Here is a 14,366-nt window from a genome sequence, read left to right as displayed (position 1 = left end):
CAGTGCAGGTCAAACCAAAGTACCCAACAACACACCCTTGAAATGGCTGACCGTGCTGATGGAGCCTACTGGTCCCAGATCAGCAGTTCATTTCAAAACACCATTTACCGAACACCTAACCGGTATAGGATCCAAATTCTCACTGTGAAGGGCGGTCACTCTGTAAATTCCAGACTCATTTCTCTTAAATTTTGTCTCAAAACCTCTAATTGTCTAGCTCTTTATTATTTGTGATAATTTACTTGTTGCATGTGTCACATCACCCATGACAAACTGAAGGTCAAAGTGGTAGTCGGAATATAAAACACTCACTGAACATTTAAAATTTCTAATCTCCAACAACCATGATGCTGTTACCATGAACTAAAAAGGTCTTCAAAATAAAAAGTTGGGATACTGTCTTTTCCACAGCTCAGAGGAGTTGTTTGATTCCTGCCCCTTGGGCCACTTCTGGTTTTTAATTTCTAAGTGGCTTTTTATTAGATAATTGCTATAGTGACAAAATAACACTGGAAAAACAGATCTCATGTCCCCACACAATTGTGATATCCACCCACAAAATAAATAAGAGACAACTGCAATGAATACAAATGACTACAACCATCTTTAAACATTAAATAGTAATCCACAATGAAATGGTTGAGATTCAGATTAGACAAACGCATCCTTCGAATAATTTGTTGTATTCAGGCTCTGAAAGCTGAACTTCAGTAGAATCTAAGTCCTTGGATTTTCTTTTTTACCGTCTCCCCAGGGCTTCCTACATGCATCTTTCAATGACAAAAGCCAGCTAGAATAAGCCCACTTGTTCCTACATATTTCTTTAAAAACTCAGGGTACTTCTCTATAGCAATTGCCACCCACTGCCTTACAACTAGCAAAGTATTCCAGGATTTCAGTTTTTCTCAGAATCAGTAGATCATTAAAAAAAAAAAAAAAAAAAAAAAAAAGGAAGGAGAAGTATTGGATGGGGAAAATCTTACCTCAACTTCTGACTGGCAGGGACAGTTATTTTGTTAAGCTTGTCCATTCTTTTTGTTAATTATAAGAGCCACGAATAACCGGCAGTGGTAAGGTCAGCAGTCACTGGCCCTCCTAGGGAGTAGCATGGTAAGCCTTTGATCTCAAGGGTCCCAGTCACTTGAGTCTGATTTCCGAGAGAGTGCAGGCTGCTGGCAGACACCTACACTAGGGAGAAGTAAAACTTGCTCGAGCACATAGTCAAGTTTCATGTTTCTACACAATCATGTGATCTGGGTAGCCAGCCAGCTCGGCTGATTACTCCACGTTGTGTAAACTTTAATAGTGAAACCTATTGGACATGCAAATTTCTTTCCAGCTGCTTTCTTTTATAACCAGATTTGTAATCAGGTCAGGACGGGCTTCTGGCTGGTCACTACTTCCTGTTGTCCCAAACACATATAGTCCCTGTTTTCAGCAGGTGTCATTCTGTCCCCAGTAGCTTCCTGGGCTCAAGAAAAAGCAGAATAATCAATTCTCAGGTCTCTTTGGGACTTTCTGCTCATTTGCATAAATTTATGGATAAACTTTTCCACTTAAAGAACCATGATATGAAAATAGCATTTCTGTACTGTCATTTAGCGAGCAGAAGGCAGTTTAAGATCAGGGAGGAAGAAAATGAGAGAAACGGTTCCTTTTATGCCTGGCACGCTTCCCTGTAGCCAGCAAGCACACCCTGCTCACCTTGGTGAGGAAGGTGCACATTTAACCACATTTGCCCAGGTGACCAGTCCTCTTCTGGGTCTGAAGAATACAGAGAAAGGACAGAGTAGAGGTTCCAAGTTGCCTCTTCTGGTACAGACCCCAGGTCTGGCTGAAGATAGAGGGGGAAGGAGAGGAAGAGAAGAACTGAAGGAGATGGGGTGGGGGAGTGAAGAAGAGAAGGGAAAAGAGGAGGAGGAAGAGGGGAAGAGGAGGAAGGAAGGGGGAGAAGGTGGAAGGAGGAGGGGAGGAAAGAGGAAGAGGAGGAGGAGAAGGGGGTGGAGGAAGAGGGGAGGGAGGTGGAGGAGGGGAGGAGGAAGAGGGGAGGGAGATGGAGGAGGAGGAGGGGAGGAGGAGGAGGGGAGGGAGGAGGAGGAGGAGGGGAGGGAGGAGGAGGAGGGGAGGGAGATGGAGGAGGAGGAAGGGAGGGAGGAGGAGGAGGGGAGGGAGATGGAGGAGGAGGAAGGGAGGGAGGAGGAGGAGGGGGAGATGGAGGAGGAGGAAGGGAGGGAGGAGGAAGAGGGGAGGGAGGAGGAGGAGAAGGAGCAGTGGTACTGGCAGAGGTGGAAGTCGTAGGTGGATTTCTTCCCTTCTCTACTTCTTCTTTGTACAAACAGAAGTTCTGTATTTCTCTAGGTAAAGCTTGATTATTCATGTACTACCTCTGAATTTCTAGTTCGACCAGATGATCAGGAGCAGAATCCTCAGAGCTATTAAAGGGTGGGGCCCTTCTGCTTGGCCAAGCCACTGAATTGGCCAGGCTAGCAAGGGAGCAGACGATCTTTCACAAGAAAAATGCAAGCACTTGCGTCTTCCAGTTGTTTATTTTCTCCAAACAAGCAGCTCAATTTGCTTGCAGTGTATCCCGAAAGAGCTCTAAACCCACCCCTGCCATCCTCTCTCCATAGTTCTTAACTGAAAGAAACTAGTAGACCAGGATGGTGAAGGCTATTGCAACATCATCAAGGATTAAGAAAATCAAGCTTCACTGAATGGGATGATGATAGCCTGTGTCTTCTAAATTACTATAAAGTGCACCCCATCAGCCACTTGACTTTTCTGTCAACCAACAACTCTGTTTAGCACCTGGACTGGCAACTTCTTATTTCCCCAGAGAAAAAAAAGCAGGGGCAAGAGTCACACTTCTGCTTTTTCTTTTTACAGCCACTTGTCTTTCTTCTTTTTTTTACTGTATTTGGTCTGACATAATAAAAATGAGAGTCTGCTTTTCCAGACTGGACATTTTGCCCCATGTAGTGTGTAGTGTGACGGCCATATTGTTCCAGGCTGCCATTACTGGTCTGTAGCTGCAACCAGCTTACGCAGAAGATCAGTGAAAACATGGAAATTGAGGATACCAAGTCTTAGCTGATTACTTGTGAAAAGAATGAGGCCACACATGGTTTCCACAGCACACGGAGAACAACATAGCATAATAAACAGTTGTGACTTGCACAGCACAGTGCATATGAGTTTTAATCACTAGATGAACAGATGAAAAATGGATAGTCCCAACCAACCTTAAAGAAAATTTGGAACTCTAACACACTGTTGATAAAAATACAAGTGGGTGCAATCACTCTGGGAACACTTTGGTATCACCAAAGCAATTTAGATCATAGACATGATGAAATAGTACGAATATACCATGTACACCAAGGTCACATGCAAGAATTGTCACAGAAGCACCATTTTTAATAGAAAATTCAAAAACAGTGGAAATAACACAATTGCCGATCAATGGGAAAATGAATAAATTAATTGTGGTCTATGGATGCAATGGAGTACTATTCAACAGTGAAAATGAGTGAAGTACAATTGCATAAGTATGGATAAATAACAAAATAATTTGGGCAAGAAAGGCAAGTTAAAGAAGATCACAGACCTTGACCTTGGGTGAATCACTTATGCTTGACCTTGGGTGAATCACTTAGTCTCCCTGACCTCAGCTCATCTTCCGAGGACAGAAAGCGGATTCAAGGAGAGCTCAGACTCCTTCTTGGTATCTGAACACTGGCTCATGTGCACAGAAGTTAGATTACACCAATCGCAACACCCTCATGGTGTCCAGAAGAGAAGCTTCTGATGGTCTTTGCCAGATTGCTTCCCAATGACGCACTAGATGGTTGTGGCACTTTACAGAGCCTTGGAAGTAGTCCAAGTCTTCACTGGAACGGAAAGTTCAGCTACTCTGCTCTGCCACCCACCTGCTGATGGCTTTTCCCCTGCCAGGGCTGGTTTAGACACACCGCCAGAGTAGGCAAGGGGTGATGTTGGCACTATGGTTCTGCGGTTCTAGCCGTAACCTACTTCCATGATGGTCAGCCTCACAGCAGCTAGGAGGGGGCTACTGTTTATCATTCCCATTTATGATGTGAAGTCTGAGCCTCAGAAAGGTGACATTACTTACCTAGGGCCATCTAGTCTTCCTGCCCCCTAAGCCAGGCCCCAAACACCCAAACCATTCCGTCTTTTTTCCTCTCTTGTGCTGGCCCTCTTTGTTGGGCTGGAGTGGGGTGGGTGTCTTGTAGGAACAGTGGCCCTGGTAGCTTTCTGACACTGCAGGCCAAAGTAGCTGTTGGTCAGACCTATGCCTAGTTAACTTGCGAATGTTAGTTAAGGGCCCAGATGGAAGAAGGTTTGGGGGGAAAGCTAAGGGAGGAAGCCTGGCACACAGAAAGCAAGTGGGAGAAAACAGCAAAAGAGGCCAGAAAAGGAAGAGAGAGAAAAGGAAGTGTGGCAGATGCTGACAGTCTGTTCCCCTCCTTTGCGGGGAGCAGGGTCAGAAAGGAAGAAGAGAACACATCTGTGACTTGAGCAAATGGGCAAAGGCTCTTTTCAGCCCAAGGCTCGCTTTCGGTGAGACCAGTCTGCTCCCTATTTTACCTATTCGGTAAACTCAGAATTCTGTATGTCAAATGGGCCAGGAATGCAACATCTGTATTACTAGGAGAATAGCTTGGATGATAATAGCCTTCACTCTTGTATCAGTCCAAGTCCCCGGTTGGAAGGAACATTAGAGTAGCCTATTGTCAGGATGGACAACTCTTGGTCAATGTGCCATCACCTCTTCCCTTGCCTCCAGCCCTCAGAGCCAATCTGACGACAAGATTCTTTGTAGCATGTGTACTGTCACCCTGCTCTCATGCCAGCCTGGGCCCTTGCTGGATAACCACTCAGCCTCCTACTGCTTCTTTGTAGCCAGATCCACCCTCATTCTCATTCCCAGCCCACGTTCCCAGCTGATGATTCTTCTTAAGGACTACAGAGGCTTTCGCCTTCTTCTAGAACCAAGTACGAATGTCATTCATGCCCCTCTGCAACTGAGTCTCTGCCTAGGAACCATCTTATTCCTCACAACTTCTGGGCAGGTGAGCATCCCTTTGGGGGTTTTCAAACTCTTTTCTCCACATCAGTCACACAGTCCAACCACGAGCCAGGAGCAGGGTGGGAGGCAGATATGTGGAGTCGGAGGCAACTAGGAGGCCAGATTGTTCCCATCAGTCAGGGCCATGATGAAGCCAGAGAATAGGCAAGGGTAGAGGGTGTGGAGTGCTCTCTCCAAGGAATGGGAGTGTCAGAGATGCGGAGAGCCAAGGTAAGGCTCACTGCCTCTAGGGGTCGAGGTCCTGGAGGCCAGAAGTCCTTGGTAGCAGATGCTCTGATTGATTACAATTTTCTGTTATCTTCTGTTGAGTGAAGCTTTACTAGTTCCTAGTCTTCCTACCCAGGCAGTCCACCTGGATTTAAAGGGCTGCAAAACAAAAGCAGACTTGAGCAAATGGGGAGACATTCCATGTTTGTGGGTATGACTCAATATCATGCAGGTTTCCATTATCTCCAACTTAATATATAAATTCAATATGATGCCAAAAGATAAAACTAGATTCAAACCTCAAACCATTTACCAAAAACATAGAGCTAAGTGTAAGAAGGAAGAAAATATAGTTAAATTTGACAACCTTCTCTATCACTTAAAATCCAGAGGTAATAAAAGAAAAAGTTGATAAATTTGGCCTGAGAAACATAAAGAAACTTTTTCACAGCATAAAAACCATCATAAGCAGCATCAAAAGACAAAGGACAAATTGGGAATAAAGTGTTGGATAATGTATCATAGATAACAAATACAGAGATGTCTAAAGATAATATTAGTACTATGTACAGAGCAAATAGAGATATGTATCTCTAATAGGTAAAAAGCTCCTAAAATTGAGATGAAAAAAATAAAATCCAACACAAAAAGTGGCCAAAACCCATGACCATGAAAGGTAAGAGGTCTTTGAATGGATGAAAAGATGCTCAACCACACTCCTATTAAAAGAAAGACTATCACCACGATAGTGAATATCTCACATATCAGATTGGCCAAAATCCAAAAGTCTGATGCTAGGGAGCTCTGAGGACACAGACACCCTTTGCTTACAACACAGTACAGTCCTCATGGAGCGCCACTGGCCATCCCTAACAAAATTGCATGAATTTACCTTCTGGCTCAGCCACCTCACTTTTAGGACCTTACCCTGCAGATACACACACATGCACACACATGCACATGCAACGTCTCCACACAGTTATTTATTATAAGTTTTTGCTTGTTTGTTTTTTGTTTTTTTGCAGCAGAAGATTGGGAAACCTAAATGGCTATCAATGGGGTCTGTCTGGTTAAAGAAATTTTGGCCCATCTTTATAGAGGAGTTCAGTGTAACCATACAAAAAGGTGTGAATTCCAGGATTTGGTAATAGAGTAGACAGCTATTTTTTTTTTAAACAAGAAGGTAGAGGAAGTTTATACACACACACTTACTCTGAAAAAATAAACAAACATGGGAAGGATAAAACCAGCAGCTAATGAAAATAGTTACCAACAGGAGGCAAAAGGGAGATGAAAACAGAGCAGAAGTGATAAGGTTGGATATAGATTCTCTGGATCTTTTTATGGAGTTTTGATCTTTTTTTTTTTTTTTAATGTTTGTTTATTTTTGAGAGACAGAGACAGAGTGTGAGCAGGGGAGGGGCAGAGGGAGAGGGAGACACAGAATCCAAAGCAGGCTCCAGGCTCTGAGCTGTCAGCTCGGAGCCCAAAGTGGGGCTCAAACTCACGAACTGTGAGATCATGACCTGAGCTGAAGTTGGATGCTTAACCGACTGAACCATCCAGGCGCCCCTGGAGTTTTGACGTTTAAACTAGGCTTGACATATCTTAAAAACAAAATTAAGGCAAAAATTTTTAAAAAAGGCAAACCTTACATATGTAAATAAACAGCAACAAATGAATGAAAGGTAACATCACAGAGAAGAGGATTATCTTGACTTTTGAACGCAGTCCTCTGTATACGCTCAATAAAATATATTCTAAGAATGGAAATAACTGCAAAGAATTCTCAAGTTCCACTTACTACTTTTAGTAATAAAACATGCATTGTTAATTTTTAAATACTATCAAGCTCTGAAAAGGCATGGAGGGACCTCAGATTACTAAGCGAAAGAAACCAATCTGAAAAGGCTACACGCTGTATGGTTGCAACTATGTAACATTCTGGAAAAGGCAAATTGGTGGAGAGAGTAAAAAGATCAGTGGTTACCACTTCTATAGTCGCTTCCATATTGTTTCTCCCATCCCAGTTTCAAGTCTTATCTATCTCCAAATAGATCCCTGGCCTCCCCGTGGCTCACCAACATTTCCTTTACTGCTATCCCTGGAACAGTTCCTCTGGATGACGGTATCCAACTGCAGGATAGGGCCCAGATTACCCAGACTGCAAGGTGCCTTGAAATTGGATTACATTTCAACCATAATTTGTCCGGTCTGGAATAGGCCTTACACAGCGAGTTACCAGATTTAGCAAGTAAAAATATAGAATTCCCAGATAAATTTTAGATAACCAACAGATACTTTCTTAGTAAAAGCATGTCCCAAATATTGCATCATGTCCTATATTTTACCTAGCAACGCTAAGATGTGGAAATCAAGGACCAGAGGGTGAAATGACTTGCAAAAGTCCATTTTAGAGAAAGACCCCAAACCAGAAAAAAAGCAATAGCAGAAAGAACTAAGATCTCCTTACTCCCAACCAATGAACGGCGTGTTCTGTTTTGCAAAGTCAACAATGTCTGTGGTCAAGACATGTTGAATCAGAGCAAGGAATCAGATTGCTTACGAAAAAATGTATAGTGCCTTTCTATTTATTTATTCTATTTATTTAACCTAAAAATTTTGTCCCCAGAGCAAAATGGCTTAAAACTCCAACTGCAGGTTACCTGAATGGAAGAATTCCAATTCCCTTTTTAGAAACTAGAAACATCCAAGCATGCGTGTGCCAGCCTGAAGTCAGAATGAAAAAGTGCAGTTAGATCACTATCATCCTCCCAGAGAGTGACTTCTTGTCTCATGTGATTTCAACATTTTGCTCTTTTGTAAGTCAGAGGGCCCTCGTGTAAAATGTAACAAATATTTATAGAAAGCGACGTTCTATAAAGAAATCTTCCTAAATGTTCTGTAACAGCACTAAAGAGATCTTTCAAATCAATAAGTAAATGGCTGATCCCCCAATAGAAAAGTGAGCAGAGAGCACAAAAAGTCAACTCACAAAAGGAAGGGTGCAAGTGGCTGATGAGGAAGCTGGCGATCTCACTAAAGCAAAGAAACAAATTAAAGCAAGTGTAAGTACCATTTTCTTTTAACCTATCAGATTGGTTCAGCTTTTAAAAAGTGATTGGCTTCAGGTTTGTCAAAGGCATTGTTAAATGGGTACTCTTGCGGCTGACAGGGCTCCAGATTGAAAGAAACCTCTCAGAAGACAACTTGGTCATGTGCATCAGGATTCTTAAAATGTTGACATGCTCAAAAGAATAAAATAAAATTTTAGAAAATTTTCCCAAGTGGAGAGTTATTTATAATAGTGCAGGATTAGGAATTGTATACTCATCTAACAATAATGTAGTAACATTATACATTATGATATGTCCATAAAATAGGATGTTCTGTAGCCACTAAAAGCACTATTTTCAAGTAAGTTACAATGATACAAGAAAATCTTCATAATGCATTGGCAAAAAAAGAAATGAATAAATAAAAGTGTGACCTGAAACTGTCCATACAGCATGATTCAGGTTTTATAATTACACGCATACAAACAGAACAGACTGGCATATGATTATCTCTGGCGATCATTGCATCTGCTTCAAAAATGTCCCTAAATTCTACAATGGATCTTTGTTCCACTTAGAACTAGGATAAAGATGGAAAAGATGTTTGTTAAGCAGGTAAAATATTGCTACCTTGTATTAGCTTCCTAGAGTTTCTGTAACAAATTATCACCCATTTGGTGGCTTAAAACAACAGAAACTTATTCTCTCGCGTTCTGGAGCCCACAGTTCAAAATCAAGGTGTGAGCAGGGCTGTGCTTCCTCTGAAGTCTCTGGGGGTGTATCCTTCTTTGCTTCTTCCAGCTCTTCGTGGCTCCACGAGGTTCTTTGGAACCTTGGTTTCTGGCTGCATAACTCAAATCTCTGCCTCTGTCTTCATGTGGCCTTCTTACTTCTCGCCAGGTCTCTCCTCTGGGTGTCCCTGATAAGAACACTTGTCATTGGGTTGGGGACCCATCCAGTTAACCCAAGATGATCTCATGTCAAGATCTTAAATTTAATTTCAACTGCAAAGACCTTTTTGGGAAAAGGTTCACAGGTTCCAAGGGGTAGGGCATAGACATACATATCTTTTGGAGGGCTACCATTCAAACCACTATATACTGTAAGTCAGTCTTACTTGAATTATAAATGTGAAGTATGCAAATACGAAAAAAATTTGTGTCTCATGTAGGACTATTTCAATTACAAGTAACAGAAAACACAACTCAGGCTGGATTAAGTAAGAAAGGAAATTGTTGATTTACCCAACTGTCTTGGGCTAAGCAAGCTACAGATTTCAAGGCCCAAACACTATGGTTAGGGCTGATTGTCACACTCTCCGACCCTCTTGCCTAATTCTTTCTTCCAAGGTGACCAGGTAGCTCTGGCTCAGTGGGTTGCTGGATCTAGCTCATACCAGCTCTTGGAAGACAACTAAGCTTTCAGAAATGTTGTGAACCTATTGTTAATATAGCCATTATTTGAAAAACAAATATATAAGCCTATAATTAAATAAGTTATATATAAAACCAACGTAATAGGTATTCAAAACTCATCTCATCTCTTCCTGGTTATGTTACTACATTTTGGTAATATCTACATTCTTGAGTTTACTCACATCTATGGTATTTATCTTTTATTTTATTTTATTTTATTTTATTTTATTTTATTTTATTTTATTTTTTGCCACTATATATCCATTCCCAGCTCCATCTTCAGCCACACTGTGTTGGAGCTTGAAATCAGTCATGGTGGAAGTATTTACACCGCAGGAGTTGGCAAACACTATAAATCAGGACTGGTTGAGCTTTTGTTTGGAAGGTAATTATTAAACATTCACCAACACACCGTCACTCTAGCTGCCCCAACCTCAGGTTCAAGAACAACAGGGTGGTGACAGCATCCTCAGAAGTGTGAGATCCATCCTGATTGTGTATTTTGGTCACATCCTTGAAGCCAACACCAAGGCCAAGGGGAAAGTGATACCCTGTCCTCTATCTTGGAGTTAGTTCAAAGACCGACCCCTGATCCCCACGTGAAAGTCAGGGGCTGTCATTGGAAGGGAGAATGGCTACCAGAGAAACCTCACAATATAGCCACCATAGCTTGTAAAGCAGCAGCTTACTCTTAGTATCTAGGTCCCCTAACCCTCCTCAAGGTCTCCTTCTTCCATTCATCTTGGACAAGAGGACAAGAGGTTCTGGACTAGTGAAACTCCTGGTAAGTGGGGAGAGATGGGTAGGTTCTGACCTGAGACCTCTTCCCCACAGTCTTCAATCTTCCCCTTTGGTGACACGATGTCCCCATTATCTTTCCCTAGTCTGATTTTTTACTGTTCACAGCTTGCCCCAACATATACAAATGAAACACATTCTTGTGTAGGTTCCTGAGATTTTCTTAAATGAATTCAAATTATTTTTTCTTTGAAGTGTTCCTAATCAAGTGGGGGAAACATACAAACAATTACAAACAAGGTGAAGTGTGCTTTCAGAGAGAGAGAGAGAGAGACAGAGAGAGACAGAGAGAAGCTGTACTAGTGGAGAGTTAGGAAACCAGGGGCAGCTCCCGAGAGAAGAGGACCTGTGAGCTGGAGCTTTCCATACAAACAAGAAGCTTGTGTGGTGAGGGACTTTCTCTCCCAAGGGAACAGCATGAGCTATGGCACCGCAAGGTCACCCAGTTTCATTTGCCCTCCTTTTCCAAAACTCCAGATCCCTGAAGAAAATTTCCCCTCCTCTCTTGCTTTCCTTTCCATTCTGAGCCCAAAATAGAACTCAAACATGTGAGTCACACGAAATCACTCTGTGGTACACCTTTGCATGGAGGATGAAGAACACCCAGGCTTTAAAGTGAGTATACAAAGAGTCTGGGCCATCAGAATGCCCCACAGCCACCTCGGAAACCTCCAGCTGCCCCTGCCACCTCCTTAGAGGAAATCCATTCCTCTTCAAGTGTAAGCACTCAAAGGAAACAAGTTTCTTTAGCTTTTCTCTCGGGCTCAATTTTTGTATTGCCACAAAATCGTTATCTGTTTTCATCGCCACGGTAGACATTTCTGCAACAGTCTTTTGAGCCTGGGGACCAAAGCCCCATTTATAGCTTTGCCTCTTTGGGAAAAGTTCCAAAGCTTTCAAGTTCCAAACAACCAACTTACAAATAAATGATTGAACTCAATGAGCTTCCTGTGATGTTTTGCACACTTCAGTGCTAAAGGCTGGTGTGTGTGTGTGTGTCTCAACATTTCTAAATATGGGTGCCAGGTGTTACATTTTCAGACCAACCAAGTGTGACATTTTTTTCTCTCTTAAAGCAACAGAATCATTTCATGGGTGAACCCATACCCGTTTAAGTGAAAACTTGGTGGAAGAAACTGCTAGGGCCAAAAAATAATAATAATAATATAGTAATGCTGAGAACCGAGGGAGAAATGTATGTATTTGCAGAGTGTAAGAAAAGAGGCTAACTTATTTTTTCACTTTATTATCACAGGTTCAGGCAAAACGGTAGGGCCCCTCTAAGCACATAGATAAGTGTCAAAGCCACTGGACAGCTGTTTTTCTTTGGGTTCAGAGATCACCAAGATGAGGTTGCTCATCGGCTGCAAAGCAAATACAGACATGCCAAAATTTCTAAACCACACAGTGAAGAGAGCGCACAAGTCTGTGTCCCTGAGAAGCCAATATCATCAGATAATGCACACATCAGAAGGGGTGACCATGCAAATTGCTTTTTTTGCATCGAAAGAAGACTCTTGGGCTCAATACTTGATTCACTTCATTCTCCCACCCTTGCTTCCGCTCTCTTGGCTACACCTTTGACCTTCTCTGTTCAGCCTCTATTTCTCTCTCACTTCCTCTAAATAGAGGGGATGACGCGGTGAGAATTAATGCTCCTGAACCAAAGAAATTAATTCAACTATAGCTCTTTTTCCCTTTCATAACTATTTATTTACTGCTGTTTATTTGAGATTCATACCTTTGTCTATATATTGGCATGAGGAAGTATTTTTCCCTACAAATATCGACATGTAATCTTCTACATACCTGAGTGGCAGGCATTAAAAAAAAAAAAAAAACAATAAAATACTGATAACTACCAAACTAAACATTAAAAAAAAAACAACTTCTTTGCCCTTTTGAACAAGGTCCAATATCTCATAGTGAGCAGGACTGGCTATACATTTTGTGGGATCCAGTGCAAACTGAAAACGTGAGGCTCCTTGTTAAAAAGTTATTAAGAATTTCAAGACACTGGGGGATGCCTGGGTGGCTCCGTCGGTTAAGCATCCAACTTTGGCTCAAGTCATGATCTCATAGTTCCTGAGTTCGAGTCCCACATTGGGTTCTGTGGTGACAGCTCAGAGCCTGGAGCCTGCTTTGGATTCTGTGTCTCCTTCTCTCTGCCCCTCCCCTGCTCGCTCTCTCTCTCTCTCTCAAAAATAAATAAACATTAAAAAAGAAAAAAGAAAAAAAAAAGAATGTTAAGACACTGGTGGGGGAACATTGAACCAAGGACAGGACTCCTCTGAGGGTGGGGCCCTTGGTGACTGCACCAGCCATGTGTGTGCCCACAGAGCCTGCCCTGCTGGAGGGTTTTTGTTAACGAGAGCACACACACACACAGACACATTCTATAGGCTGGTATAGGATTAACCAGAAATTCAAGGTGAAAATTTAATAATGTGACCTCACAAGAAAGTGCAAACCTCCTGTGGTGGTCTCCAATACACTTCCTGAGAATTCACTCATTTACAACGACTGACACAGAGAAAATATTGTAATTCCTTACGGCACCTGGGCCAACTGATGAAGGAAGTGTGTTGGGGGACTGTTTTCAAATGTTTAGAACTTAACAAAATACGCTTAAGATGTGCTAAACATGGAAGGAATTTTGAAGTTGCCTTTCCCCTGGGGCTGAAAGCGTCTGTAACAGGTATGTGGAAGAGGTGGGGATTGTGATCGCCTTAGCCACCAGGAACTGATCATCAGAGCAGGTCAAGCCAGGTTTACGGCTGAGAGAACTCTGTAGAACAGGTTTCTTGGGTTCGAACAAATCAAATCACAGTCACGTTGCTCTTCACAAAGTGCCCCGCACCTGCAGCCCAAATGGTAGTTTCATTCTCTCCTGGTCCTTCTGCCGCTGGTCTCACGGACAATCCCCCCGAAACCCCCGCCAAGTCCCCACCAGTGTCCCCACCCCTTGTCCTCCAGGGCAATCTCTCTTCCCCTTGTGACAATGAAGTCATTGTCCCATGTCCTTTCTTGCAAACTTGGCACGAGAGCAGTGGCATCTTCCTCTGCCCAGACTTCTGCTGGCTTCAAAGTGGGGACAGGGAACAGGGAAGGTTGGTTGCTGGGCCTCCAGGTGCACCTGTCTCCAGCAGGATTGCATGCAGAGGAAGCAGATTGCATTCCGTGGGGGCACTCAAGTCACCGTCATGAGATTTACGCTTTTTCCTCAGTTGCCTATTCCAGCCCCCAGTCTGGTCTCATGTGAGCATAGGGGCTGCATTTTTATGAGTGTCGCCGCTTCAGAGATGAGGAAGCTGGGGACGTTAAGAAGACAAGGGACTCTGACCCAGCACTCCACTGCCTAACATTCAGCCTTCATTCTGTACCACCCACAAAACTTTGCTGCAAATTAAAAAAAACAGCAAATTTTAACATTTCCTAGGAAATAATTATATTTACAAGATGAGCTCGTAAATTAGCTTGTTCACTCTCCCTCTGGTTTTCCCTCCTTCCACCAAATCCGTCCCCTCCCCCCACTTGCTGATTCACCTCCTCCCTCAAAACCCAATGGGTGATCTAACTTCCCAGTCTTCTCTTCCTTCCTCCACTCCGATGCTGTCAGAAAACAGACAAATAAGCAAAAAATCAGCAAACCCAGAACACTCATCAGCAAGGAGAAAGAAGCTAACCATCTCCAAAGAAGTTGGAAGGATTTCCAGAAAGTTAATAAATTTAAAAATCTAGAATTGTATTGCCTAAGTTAACCGGCAATGCTGTACCAAC

The 14,366-nt window shown here is 42.7% G+C and overlaps 1 protein-coding gene across 2 annotated transcripts in view; it reads right to left on the bottom strand.

Annotated features, from left to right (window-relative positions):
• The window catches only part of BLNK (B cell linker), a 74,981-nt gene extending 73,729 nt beyond the window's left edge, over nucleotides 1-1,252 (bottom strand). Inside the window, exon 1 of one of the 2 annotated variants that reach the window (XM_060643072.3) lies at nucleotides 984-1,252. In XM_060643072.3, the coding sequence (XP_060499055.2) occupies nucleotides 984-1,030 (47 nt within the window). In that variant the 5' untranslated portion in view covers nucleotides 1,031-1,252. The remainder of the gene's footprint in view (nucleotides 1-983) is intronic. The other variant, XM_060643073.3, reaches the window with a different exon arrangement.
• Between the last annotated feature and the right edge of the window lie 13,114 nt (nucleotides 1,253-14,366).

The sequence above is a fragment of the Panthera onca genome, chromosome D2 (genome assembly GCF_046562875.1).
Source record: "Panthera onca isolate mPanOnc1 chromosome D2, mPanOnc1 haplotype 2, whole genome shotgun sequence".
NCBI classification, from domain to species: Eukaryota; Metazoa; Chordata; class Mammalia; order Carnivora; family Felidae; genus Panthera; species Panthera onca.
The sequence above is the reverse complement of the archived record's forward strand: the minus strand, read 5'-3'. Positions and strand labels throughout refer to the sequence as shown.